The following is a 13,182-nucleotide window of genomic DNA, read 5'->3' as shown; positions in this document are numbered from 1 at the left end:
ATAAGATCCATGGCAGGAATGTAGACTTCTAAAGTAGGTTTTAATAGCCCAAAACATCTCCCTACACCTAAAAGAAATTTAACTGCCTTTTAATCTTTTCCTAAAGGACAGTCCAACTCTTATAGATTATCAGCATCCTATAGCTAAAAATAACAAGCCTAAACAGTTTTTATTTGTCACCTCTTGCTTCTTCTATTATGCTATCTTTTTAATAAAAAAGACTTGCAATACATACATGGTGAAATTGGATAGGCTTTTCCAAGACAGTAAAATAATAACTCTATTTTTTGGCTTAAACATTTAGCTATTTGTGCTCTACTCCTTCAGAAAATACTTTGCTTTCATAGTAAGAGTCTTCAGAACCAAGTAATTTGAGTAGCATGCCCTTTACAGCAACATTCTGCAAATTCTACTATTTCCAAATAAAGTAGTGTGCAGTTTTTCAGGACCACAGTGTTTTACTATCTAAGTTTATTTTCAGTGACTTGTTTATCCAAGAGCTTCCAATGACCATAATATTATTTAAAAAGGAAAAAAAGCATACTTGTTAGTAAAATTTGTAATTATGTGAATATATATAGACTGATAATAAGTGAGAAGCAAGATTTTTATATTCACTTACTACTATTAAGGGGAAAATAGTCACTCTACCTATGTGGTAAATAATTGTTATCATATCCCAAAAGTGAGATGGTGACATAAATACAGATGTTATAGGAAACTGTGTATATTTCAATGAAGTTTGTTGTTTCTCTTGAGGTTAGCATGATGAGAATGTTCTGAATGCTTCAAAGGATTCCTATCTTTTTTTTTTAAGAAAATGCAAACATCTACTAAAGTTGCTTTTGAAATAATATTTATTCATTTAGTAATTATTTAACTAGAGAAGAATTACCTTATTCAGACATACAGGAATGTCAATAGTCCTACTGGTAATGAATTTAATAAAGTAACTTTAAAATCTACATTTGGATCCAATCCTCTCCCTATTCTAACAAGGAACCTGGAAGTTAATAAGCAGTTGGCAGGCAGTGAGGGTCTAACTAGGCTTCAGTGGCCCAGAAAGAATGGATACAGACACCTGAACTGACTAATTTATTTCATGTCTTTATGTAGTGTAGAAATGTGCCTTACAGTTTCATGTAACCACGGAACAAAAATAGACATTCTTTTAGTAAACTCTCTGGAAACAAAATTCTTCCCAGATATTTATTGATAGGAAAATATAATCTAAAAATTCTTCTGCCCAGCCCCTTGGCAGCCTCCCAGTCTTCCATCTGCTCCATGCAATTGGATTCCCTTTGCTCTTGACTCCCAGATGACTCTCTCAAGAACTAAAGGTCACCTAACAGACACCAAAGCAGTAATTTACAAGAACCAGGTAGAAGGCATTCTGTGTTTTTGTCTTTATTCTTCTATTGGAAATATGCAATAAGACTAAAATTTATTAAAAACAAAAACTAACAAACAAAACAAGCAGACAAAAAACTTCCCATACATTTTTCTTTTGACTAATGTAAATTAACCGTGTCATTTTTTAAAAGTTGGCATTTACTCTAAATGAAAGTAGAATAACATTTGCAAAAACAAGAATTACTAGAATTACTAGAGAAAACAAAGGCTTCAAATTGAGCTAAAATATTTTTTTTGTCCAAAATAAAACCCCAAATTAAGAAAAGAACCTCTTGATCTTTTGTTTTGATAACTAGTAATCTTATTGTGCACATTTCAGTTGGTATTTGAAAAACATTTAACTATGCAGCTTTGCAGAAATATGTTCTGCAAATATGTTCCCATTTGAATGTAGAGGAAGTTGTACTTAAGAGTTTAATTTGAAAGTTAGTGCTCACCAACATTTAGTGCCTATTTCATGTTCTGGAAAGATAAAATACCAAAGTCCTGAAGAGATGTCTTATTTACACATACAGTATTCCAGAAATCAATGGGATGCTCAAAAGATTAAACAGGAACATCCTTTATTTATGGAAGACAGGATAAAAAAAATCCAAAATTAATTGTCATGCATTGTTTTGAATGAGAACAGAATGAGAACAGAATGACCTATCCTATCAGTTCTAGTCATGAATATAGACTTTTCAGGAGTGTACCTTCTTCCTCGTCTATTTCTAATAGCTAAGTATTCACAAACAAAAGTTAATTCTGGAAATTCTTGTGTATGAAAAGAGGTTGTGGCCAGAGGTGGTACTATGTGAAACAGCCAGAAGATTAAGCTGGCACCAATTACAAACTAGCTACTGTGAGTTAATACTAAACTCAGAATTTGCTGGTTCACTCAGAATTTGCTGGTAAAGGCTAATTTTACCCAAAATGTGAACAGAGACAAGTGATAGGTAAGAAAAAAAATGAAACAGCTTTTATTAAATGCCATACAACTCTCTGGCACCAGTCCACAAAAGTTAATTATTGAATAACTTTAATAACAGACATTTTTTATCTGTTCCCTTAAACTTTTTTGTGGGAGCCCTGGGGAGGGGACAATTGGAGGGTAGGGGTGAAGGGGGGAGAAGATGAAAAGATACATGAATGAAGATGGAGTACGGGACAGGAAGTTATGGAAGGAAGTTTATGCAAAGCCCACTATCCACAAAGAGAATGGCTCATGCAAGATACTGCAGGTCTTTCCAAATTTCTCAGGCTTTGCCTTGCTGCCAGCAAGCAAGTCTGGGAAGGGATGCTTAAAGGACTTGGTAAGCAACCAACTAGCTGTTCCACCAACAAATCCATGAACTTCTCAGTTAAGGTCACCTAAAGTTTGCAAAAGCTATTCAGTTGCTGAAGAGTGTCAAAAATTACTAAATTTTACAGCCTTAAGATGGAATCAAGAAGTCCCCAATTCTCATTTTTCCAGCTATAATCATTCAAACAGCCCTGGCCTTTGTAAGGAAAATGTAGGAGGCTGCAAGGTAGATCGGGCCCAGCAGTTGTTTCTTTTTGGTCTCTTAATGAGGTATATGTACATCCCTCAAATAATACCAGCATTATACTGAAAATCTGCAATTTAACTGATGATAATAAGTTCTGAAATTTTTACAGGATACTACTTGCTGTGGTAATCACGCTGGTTTAAACTCCTTGAGGACAATAGTAGCTAAGATTTTCTAAGCATTTACTAATAGGATAAGCAAAATCAATGTTATAGCTCATCTCAAAAAATTTTATGTATTAAAATGGTGAAGTGGACAAGAATTTCATCAAAATAAGAACCTTCACTGCAGCACTATTTACAATAGCCAAGATAAGGAAGCAACCTAAATGTCCATTGATAGTTGTATAGATAAAGAAGATGTGGTATATATATACAATGGAATATTACTTCACCATAAAAAAGAATGAATTAATGCCATTTGCAGCAATATGGATGGACCTAGAGATTAATACTAAGTGAAGTAAGCCAGACAAAGACAAATATCATATGATATCACTTACATGTGGAATCTGAAAAAAAAAGATACAAATGAACTTAAATAAATACAAAACAGAAATAGACCCACAGACAAAGAAAGCAAACTTATGGTTACCAAAGGGGAAGGGGTGGGGGAGAGAGAAATTTGTAAACAAATGGACAAATGAATTGTTCTCTTTTAAGCTCCACATTAAATACAACAAATCTAGATGGGTCTGGATGAGTTTCTTTTAACTTAGGTTTTAGAGACACTTTTTCATAGATACCTACCATTTTACAAATGAATCTATAAGCTATCCCATTAAAACCATGTTAATTTTACCTTCCTTTTGGCCTCCTCTCCCTGCTGCCTGAAAAAATGAGTCAATTACTTGTGATAACTATTGCAAATGTCTTACTAATCCCACTGGAAATGTAAATGTGGCAAGAGGACAGAGAAGGATGAGGAAAGAAGCCCTAATGCCAGATTTTCAGCCACTGCTTAAGCCCACTCTAGCACTATGGGAATGACTTTCTTCTTTGGATGACACATCTGGAAATCTTAAACTTCAAACCTGAATTTTAAGTTTGAGGAAAATAAGTTTGTACAAAATGCTATTTAGCTGTAAACTCTCTCTTCTTTTCCATCTCCTGGTAATTGATATAACGGATTTCCTTAAGGATTAATGTTTTCTATTCACTTTGATAAACAGTTGTTGGGCAACGACTCTAGAAAAGTCCCAACTCTCAGAGTCAAGTGTGCATCGGTGAATGGTGGAAGTAGAGAAATACAGAAAAAGCAATAAGCAGAATGTCTAAGTCATCACTTTGGAATTAATTGAACATAGATAAAATTGGGAAAGAAAATAAGAAATAAGGGAATGGGCAAGCAGAACCACTTCTGGGAGAGAAGGGGCAAAGTTTACAATGAGATTCAACTATGTTAACACTCTACAGCGTTACAACACTGCCATCCATATGCAGTAGTAGCAGTAGGTAAACTTTTTATTTAATTATTAGACTATTGAGTTTTGGCTCCAAAGTATTTTTCCAATTCGGATCCTGCTGTTTTTTCGTATTTTTTCAAAAATAGTCTTTTTCTTTCAGAAGAAGTAATTCTTCAAATCTAGTTCACACAAGGGGATTTGATGTGTTCAGTGAGTTCCTGTATTCAGCAATACCTACGGGGTGCCTACTATGCCTTAGGCTCTGAGCAAGCTGCAGGCACCCCCTCAAGTCTAGGACCCATTATTTTGCTTTCAGCAAATTTTCACTAGGTGCTTTTCCTCCCCCATGTGTAAGTCCACCAGACCTTAAACCCTTTATGAACATGCAAGCTCCTCCCTTCTGAAAGCGTTTGTGTGAGTAGTTCACAGGCTGTTTCATCTCCTGCAGTGTGGCTTTATGATAGGGGTTTGTTTACATGGTCCCTACAAGGTAGTTGCAGATGTGACTGCATCTTAGAGATACCTGAAATCTTTCAACAGGATCTGATCCAAAGGAAAAGTAAGTTATAACTTAGAGAGACAGTGGAAAAAAAAAATCAGACCTCCCTTTATGGTCTGAAGATGCAAACCCATAGGGGGAGGAGGCTCATGTACCAAGTTTCATATTCTCATGGTGCCTCCAGCTGACTCACATACTCTATGGGCACTGGGATAGCTGAAGAGCTGATGAGCTTGCGGGGTCCCCTGGCACTTGCAAGGATGCCTGGCAATCAGGTGTGTTATGGCTCCTGTGCAGCAGTAACAACGTTGATTGGAAGCGTACTGTGTGTAGGGACCACGTAAGAGGTTTACTTGAATTAATGCATTTAATTCTCACGGGACAACGCTGTGAAGCAGGCACCACTGCTCCCATTTTATAAGGAGGCAGCTCCTTATAAGGAGCCTTCCAAGAGGCTCGGTACCTCGCTCCGGAGCACACAAGGTAAACGGCAGAGCCTGCAGGTGAAGACAGGCCTTCATATTCGATACCCCCACGCTCTTAACCACCAAGCTGCCTCGCTGCAGTGTGTCCGTTATCCCTGGGTCAACCTGCCGGCTCTTACACATCCAGTTCTAGGTGTCGTGCAATGTGACCCAAGAAGCCTTCCGGCCCCTCTGTGGGCCGAATTCGGGTCCTCATCCCCGAGACACGCTTCGCCCACCTGGGCAGGGCCAGGATCTGCCTGGTTGGACATCCCCCTGATCCCTCTCCTGGCATGGGCCGGACTGGGACCCGACCAGGGACGGGCGGCGGGGTGCGCGGGGAGGGAGCCATCTCGCGGGTTGCGTTCGGTCCCCGCCCCCTGGCCGGGCCGCGGGGCGGGACTCGGGCCGCGCGGGCCCCGGAGCAGGAGCCGGCAGCGGGAAGCTACCGCCGTCCGGGCCGCGCGGGGAGAGGCGAGGCGAGGCGAGGCGAGGCGGGGCGGGGCCGAGCGCAACGGGAAGGGGAAGCCGCGCGGGCCGGGAGCCGCGCTGCGCCAGCCGGGCTGCAGCTGCCGCGCACCAAGCGCTGAGATGGGGCTGGAGACCGAGAAGGCGGATGTCCAGCTCTTCATGGACGAGGACTCCTACAGCCGCCACAGCGGCGTAGATTACGCCGACCCCGAGAAGTTCGTGGATCCGGGCAACGACCGAGATCCCCACCGGCTCAACTCGCATCTCAAGGTGAAGCCTGGGGCGGGCCCTACCCTGAGCCTGAGAATGACCCAAGCCCCCGCCAAGGCCTGGGAGTGGGGTTGCCCCCTCTAACTTGCTCCGACCCCAACTCCCACCCTCGCCACTGGGTCAGCGCCGCAGGGCACGGGATCCGGATTCTCTCTGTGGGGCCGCCTGAGTAACCTGGAATTCTTAGCCAAATTCCTGTGCGCCCACTGTGACCCTAAGAGAAGGTGGGGCACCGCAGCCAAGTCTTTCTTTCTTGCTTCTCCCACCCCGAGCTCTCCTGGATCCTGGAGAGGCAGGTTGGGCGACAGATCAGGATCCCTGAGTCTTGTCTCCGCAGGTGGGATTCGAGGATGTGATTGCGGAGCCCGTGTCTACGCACTCTTTTGACAAAGTGTGGATCTGCAGCCACGCTCTCTTTGAAATCAGCAAATACGTGATCTACAAGTTCCTGACGGTGTTCCTGGCCATCCCCTTGGCTTTCGCCGCGGGAATTCTCTTTGCCATCCTCAGCTGTCTGCACATCTGGTGAGAAGGGGCACACTGGGGTGGGCCGGCTTTCTGAAACGTAGGAGTGTTCTTTGCCACCTGCCCGCTGCCCTCCCCTTCTCCCAGGTCGGCTTGCAGGCAAAAGAAGGCGCATCATCTCTGAACGCAGTAGCAGAACTGGGAGGCCTTGAAGGGTAGCGTGCTTTCTTTAGAATTGTTGGTTGGGTTAGGAGTTTAAACAGAAGAAGGTAGGTCCCTCTGTCCACGGGTGTGATCTTCCTTCGAATGCTAAAGCCCAGCTGACTGTGGAGGTGGAGATCTAGAAGCCATGCTTCCAGCCACAGGCTGCTCTCCCATAGGGCCCTGTTTTGACTTGTGCCCGTGGTTCTGGGCAGGGCTCTTATTTCTTTCACCACCTTTTATTCAGTCAACACCTGTGCTTGGGGTAAAACAAAAGAGATCTCTGAGCAGAATGCCAGCGACAGTATCATTGCAGAGGGATGTCAGACCTGGTTAAGCAGTGCTATGGAGAGGCGGCTCCAATCCTGTCACTGGCAAATGGGAAGGATGAGAACAGAGGAGAGGCAAGATGTGTGCAGTTAAGGTGAAGGGGCCCCCAGCACAAATGAATGAAACTCAAACTGCAAGATAATGAAATGAGAAGGCTTCCAAGTTACTTTTTCACCTATGAGGCACCAACAGGAGTGGCATCTAGTAAAAGGGAAAATAAATATAGAAACCTATTGGACATTTTGGGACATTTTGAGTAACTTTATTCAAACACAAAATGCATCGTAAAGCCATAGAGAACATTTCTAAGCGTTAAAAAAATTTAAAGGAAAAAAAAATTTTTAAAGGAAATGTCATATTTTACCAAGAAGTTTTGTTATTGTTGTTTTTAAAAATGTCCAATTTATTCTGAGAGGAAGAACATTCAGATTATCCCCTGTATGGCAACAATTGCCAAGCTTGTCTTTTAGGGCCGTCCTGCAGAAATGTATAACCCCAGATGTCTCCATGTCTTTCTTAATCACTCTATATGGTATTGCCACACCCTAATACATGTTGTGTTCATTGTTAGAAGTTATGAAATTGTTCTCCATTCCCCTTTACCATCTGAATCAATTTCTTTTGTCAGTTAGCTAGCTAGTTAGTTCAACCAAAAAAATTTATTGAGTGCTTAGTTTGTGATGGGCACTGGGCCCAGAATGAATAAGATGCAAGATCTACCTTCAGCTTACTCACAGCACATCAGGACAACTGGCTAGGTACAGAGGTGGCTGCTGAGGAAAACCCAGCTAGATCTGTGGAGGAGGGAAGCACAGGGAAGGCTTTTTTAAAAAGAAAAGGGTCTACAAAGGCTTTTAAAGGATAAATTGAAGTTCACCCAATAAGTAAAGGATAAACAACAAACATCAATTTAATTTGATCACTAAAAACCTTAAACAACTAAACTATATTGAAAGTGCCAAAAAACTGCCAGAGGAATGAAAATCTTTGCCTTTTTACATGAGCAGATCCACAAAGGATGTATAGTTAAGCTTATAGTTTGACATTATTAGCACATGAATTTTTTTAAAAGATGCCCAAGTCAGCGCATAAAATTTTGGATTTCTAATTGAATAAAACCAGTCATCTAAACTATGTCCATTTTCTCACTTTCCAAAATGTGAAAAACTGAGTGACCACATAACATATTGTGAAATGTTGGCTATGAAGCTATTTGGAAACATAAGAGTGCCAGTCAACAAAGCTAGGCTTTCCTAAAGCACTTGTGGAATAACTGACAACAAAAAGGTTTCCATTTACTAAATGGTGGAGAGATATAAGTAAAACTACAATTAACCAAATGATGCTTCTCTCCACCTGGCTCTCCTGAGAATGGGAGATGTTTTTTGTGTAGTGCTTCCAGCGGTGAATCATCAAACCACTTCTTTTTCAGCCACAGAAAATGTATTATTTAACTTCAGCTTATTTTTCAAATTACATTCATGTGGGACATTAATATTTAACTGTCATACATTTGTCATCAGGCAGCTGTGATTGCAAGTAGAGGAGTAACTTCAAACAAAAATGTTTAAAAGTTAGTTTAGGGCTTCCCTGGTGGCTCAGTGGTTGAGAATCCGCCTGCCGATGCAGGGGACACGGGTTCGTTCCCCAGTCCGGGAAGATCCCACATGCCGCGGAGCGGCTGGGCCCGTGAGCCATGGCCACTGAGCCTGCGCTTCCGGAGCCTGCACTCCGCAAAGGGAGAGGCCACAACGGTGAGAGGCCTGCATACCAAAAAAAATAAAAATAAAAATAAATAAAAGTTAGTTTATACCTTGATAAAATAGATTTATCATTAATGGATCACATTCCAGTGACACAATAAGACCAGATCAAGGAGAGGCCTTATAGAAGAGCAAACCCATTTGAGTAAACTTTTTTTCTTGGTGATCAAAGCTATGAAAATATGCAGTAATAAGTTCTTTGAACCACACTGCATGGTCACAATGGATCTGACTTTAGATTATTTAAACAAACAAACAACAAAAACAAAACACTCAGAACTCAGTCTGGTGATGTTGGATCCTAGGCCAGAAGTACAGGTCATTAGGGACCGGTGAATTGGTTTGAGTCCATACCATAAACTGAGGTATATGCCATTTGGCGACCACAGGTTATTGGTCATAAGTGGATCATACCAAAGAAATGTGGCTTGGACCCCTCTACCTTTTATTTTTAGGCAGTCTTATGACACTATAGTTAATACAAAGCTAAACAAAAGTCCCAGTTCTAATGGATTTATTATCCAATGGATAAATATATAATCTTGCTAATTATAAGATTTATTTAAGCAATATTTGGTTGGTCACATAGAGCCCCAACCAAGTTTTGGGTCACTCCAAATTGCCTGGAGTTTCAGAAAGGAAACTAACTGGGATGTTGAGAACACAATTTAAGTTTGTTGTCAGTGGATCACTGGATCCTCTGATCCAAAGTGAGAGAACAACTTGAAGAAAATAAAATTAAAATGAGTTCACCACATCCTATGAACTGAGTCCTCCAATGTGGGCAATTGCACTTTGCTGCACTTTTGTCCTGTGTTTAATTCCCTCTTAGGACATGGAGATCTAAGGAGTTACGGGAAAGAAAATTTCTCAGCCTAAGAAAGAATGGAAAGTGCATTATATTCTGAGGGAAGTGAATTTGGTTAGGAAGCTTTCCAAACTAAACTTAAGTCAAATTGAGATTATTTTGTCATAATTATTTTCATTATATATTCTGACTTCAAAATAGTTCTATTTATTATTCATTATAATGACAGCATCATATGGACCTGTCAGGGATGCATATAGTAAGTGTTAATCCTGATCGCTGGTCTATAAGATTTCCTATTCTTACTTTAATTTGTATTGATTTGCCCAAGGCCACATATCAAGTGAGAAACATAATGGGATAAGAAGTCACAAGTTGACATCATTCAGGTTTCTGTTCAACTATTTAGCTCTGAAACACCTAGTAATTAATTTTCTTTAAAAAATTGCTTCAAGTCTTTAGCACTTGGAACAAAACACAAGATAAATATAATCTATGCAGGCAGTTAATATGAATAATTCAGTATTCTAAAACTATCTCAATCACTCAAATGCCTGATCTTCTCTTTACTTTGGGCTAAATACAACAGACCTTTATTTAAGTCACATTTTAATAGTAAACCAAGAAAATCAACCTTACTTCTTTGTGCCCACCCGAGTAATAATAAAAATTCTATTGAAGCCCTCCAGCAATGCCTGAGAGTTCATAAATACTTTTGTGCCCAAAAAGCATTACTATGACAAAGAACATTATTCAGAGGATTACAGAAAAAATTAACCAGCCTGAGGAATATGAAAATATGTGGTTATCTTAAGAAAAGGCATAAAGAAAAAATAAATTCAGGATACTCTAGTTTTTCTTGTCTAAGAGTTCTGACATAATTGAAGGGCTCTTTTAACTGTACTACATAACCCTTTTCAGTGTGTGTAATTACTATGGAAAATTAATAATATAAAGCATATGAGAATGCTAAATTTACTTCAGCTCAAATATTTACTAAGGGTAAAGGATGTCCTAACTTAAAAAGCTTACATTCTAATAGGAAAGACAGAAATATAAGCCGTAAGCATCCATTATGATATCTTTTGGTAAATTTGAGGATTAAGAAGTTTGTTTCAGTACTTTAGACACACAAAAAAGGGGTATCCAACCCACCCTGGTCCAATGGGGAGGAAGTGGGATGAGACAACAGGAAAAGCTACCAGGAAGTAGAACCTCAGAGACATATGAAGATTTAGGCAGGTTAATGTTTAGGGGCAGAGATCAGGTAAATAAATTTACTATTTTGTTTATTTTTTGCTTTACTATTTTAGATTGCCTGCTACCAATAGAAAGAATATTGGTGTTTATCATGTACATTCTTGTTTATTTTTTTTAAGCAACATATTTTCTGTGCATCTTATCATGATGTGGGTCACTGTTCATTTGTTTCAAATGCTCAATCCGGCTTAGGTGAACTAGGCCATTGTTATATCTTTTCATGCATGTGCAATAGTCAGTGGCCTTATTTGGTAACACTAATAATCTTTACACATCTCTCTTCCTCCATTCCAGGATTATAATGCCTTTTGTAAAGACCTGCCTAATGGTCCTGCCTTCAGTGCAGACAATATGGAAGAGCATGACAGATGTTGTCATTGCCCCATTGTGTAGGAGCGTAGGACGCAGCTTCTCTTCTGTCAGCCTGCAACTGAGCCATGACTGAATACTTGGACCCCAGGTCCAGAGATTTGGATACTGTAATACTTCTTTGTTGTTATAACATAAAGGCACTACTGTTCTGTTAATTCCCCAAATGTTCAAATTAAGAAAGCTATTAAGATGGGCAACCACATGTAGAAATGTTTATTTTCAGATCTTTTCAAATAATGCTTTTCTATATTAAAAGCCAAGGATTTCATATCTAACTTTATAACCAGAATTATTCAGTAGGTTGGCAACACTTAATTTTGAAGGCAGACAGTTCTTGCTTTAGTATGTAAGTATACATTTTGTAATGATGAATCTATAATGATCAAGGGACATTTCTCTCAAACACTACAATAGTTTTGTATACAACTGCTCATAAAAATATGGAATTTCTTATTTTTCTTTTACTTTGGAAGTAATAATTTTTAAATTACCTTTGCAGGTAAAGTCATGGGGATACTTAGAGATAAGATAATACAAAGATTCTAGAAATTACAGTAACAAAAGCATACAGTGATGATAGGGGCTCTCAAATATAATAAAACAAATGTGAAAATAGATTCATGAAAATATGTTCCTTTAAATAGGGCATAGTTAACCTACAGGCATATTGAACAAGATGTTTCAATTTACTGTATATTTTGTACTTATTGTAAATGTTGCTCTAATCAGATTGCTTTAAAGAACTCATTATATTTGTTATCTTGTTGAGCTAATATATAGGAGTAAATGTATCTTCCACAAGGAACTTCACTGGTGAGATTGCACTGTCTTGATTACATAATCATATGCATCTGCTTTGGTAATAGAATAGAAAAGAGAGATATACAAGGCTTTTCTTTCTAACTTTTCCAAGCAAAATCCTGAAGTGTTTTATGGCTGATGTTTATCTGGCTGTGAACTTAATACAAAACGAACTGATATTTCATCTAGGAGATGCTTTCTGTCTGTAATTAGAAATTAAACCTGTATTCTGCGTTCCTATTAATGTTTCGCTTTACCTTCAAGTAATATTGGTGCTATTTAATAACATTTTAAAATAAAGGCTATTTCTGACACTTAAGTACAATTTCAACTACAGTAATTCACGTAGTAATTTCAGGAGAGTTGTCAATTTACTGGATCCATGCTACTGAGCTACGTATATATAAATTAAAAACTAACAGCTGCAAACTTTCAAGATGTTATCTAATGTGAGTCTTGTTACACAGTATAAAATTATTCTCATTATTTTTTAACTGTAGAGTCCTATTTCAGTGTTATGAGTCACTGTTGTTTTAAAAATCTGTATTGCAAAATGATAGGCATGTACAAAAGATGTCTCTGATGTGAGTGGTTAGCTATAATTTGCATACCTTAAAAGTGTATAAATGCTCAAATTTCAGAATTACTATCAGAACTCGGATTAACATTCCTTTGAATATCTTCATAGAGGACAACTCCTCATTCAATGAAGATTAATTTTATTTTCCCAAATTCTAAGGCTGGTGAATATACAGGATGATTGAACTGGAATACTATTGGGGACCAAAGCAAATGAATGATCAGATTATGAAACTCATATCCTTTTGAAGGTAGCTACAAAAGAGATTTTTCAAAGCTGTCTTAGGTCATTGTAAAATCCTTAGAAAACACTCTCATGATCATTAACTTCAAGCATTACTACTCATTTGACTATACAGATGTTACTATATAGTTAGTTAAAAAGGTCAATAAGTCTCATGACTTTATACCTTGTATTTAAGATGTTTTTAAAAAATATTTGGATATGTTGATTGGGCAAATGTATTTGATTAATAAAATATCTATTAAGGGCTTCCCTGGTGGCGCAGTAGTTGAGAGTCCGCCTGCCGATGCAGGGGACACGGGTTC

General features: G+C 38.9%; 1 protein-coding gene across 1 annotated transcript; it reads left to right on the top strand.

Moving 5' to 3' along the window:
• Positions 1-5,821: 5,821 nt before the first annotated feature.
• CAV2 (caveolin 2) lies at positions 5,822-13,176 on the top strand. Its single transcript, XM_007121579.4, has 3 exons — positions 5,822-6,054; positions 6,392-6,579; positions 11,176-13,176. The coding sequence occupies exons 1-3, from the start codon at positions 5,905-5,907 to the stop codon at positions 11,324-11,326; spliced, it is 489 nt and encodes a 162-aa protein (XP_007121641.1). The 5' UTR covers positions 5,822-5,904; the 3' UTR covers positions 11,327-13,176.
• The last annotated feature ends 6 nt before the right edge of the window (positions 13,177-13,182 follow it).

The sequence above is a fragment of the Physeter macrocephalus genome, chromosome 5 (genome assembly GCF_002837175.3).
Source record: "Physeter macrocephalus isolate SW-GA chromosome 5, ASM283717v5, whole genome shotgun sequence".
Lineage (NCBI taxonomy): Eukaryota > Metazoa > Chordata > Mammalia > Artiodactyla > Physeteridae > Physeter > Physeter macrocephalus.
Note: the sequence above shows the minus strand (reverse complement) of the source record. Positions and strands in the feature narration are given on the sequence as shown.

What these genes read in the sequence shown, in the direction of transcription:
- CAV2 (XM_007121579.4), top strand. Translation starts at nt 5,905, where the DNA reads ATGGGGCTGGAGACCGAGAAGGCGGATGTCCAGCTCTTCATGGACGAG. An exon ending in GGCTCAACTCGCATCTCAAG is followed by an intron (nt 6,055 to 6,391) that starts GTGAAGCCTGGG and finishes TTGTCTCCGCAG; the next exon opens with GTGGGATTCGAGGATGTGAT. An exon ending in CTCAGCTGTCTGCACATCTG is followed by an intron (nt 6,580 to 11,175) that starts GTGAGAAGGGGC and finishes CCTCCATTCCAG; the next exon opens with GATTATAATGCCTTTTGTAA.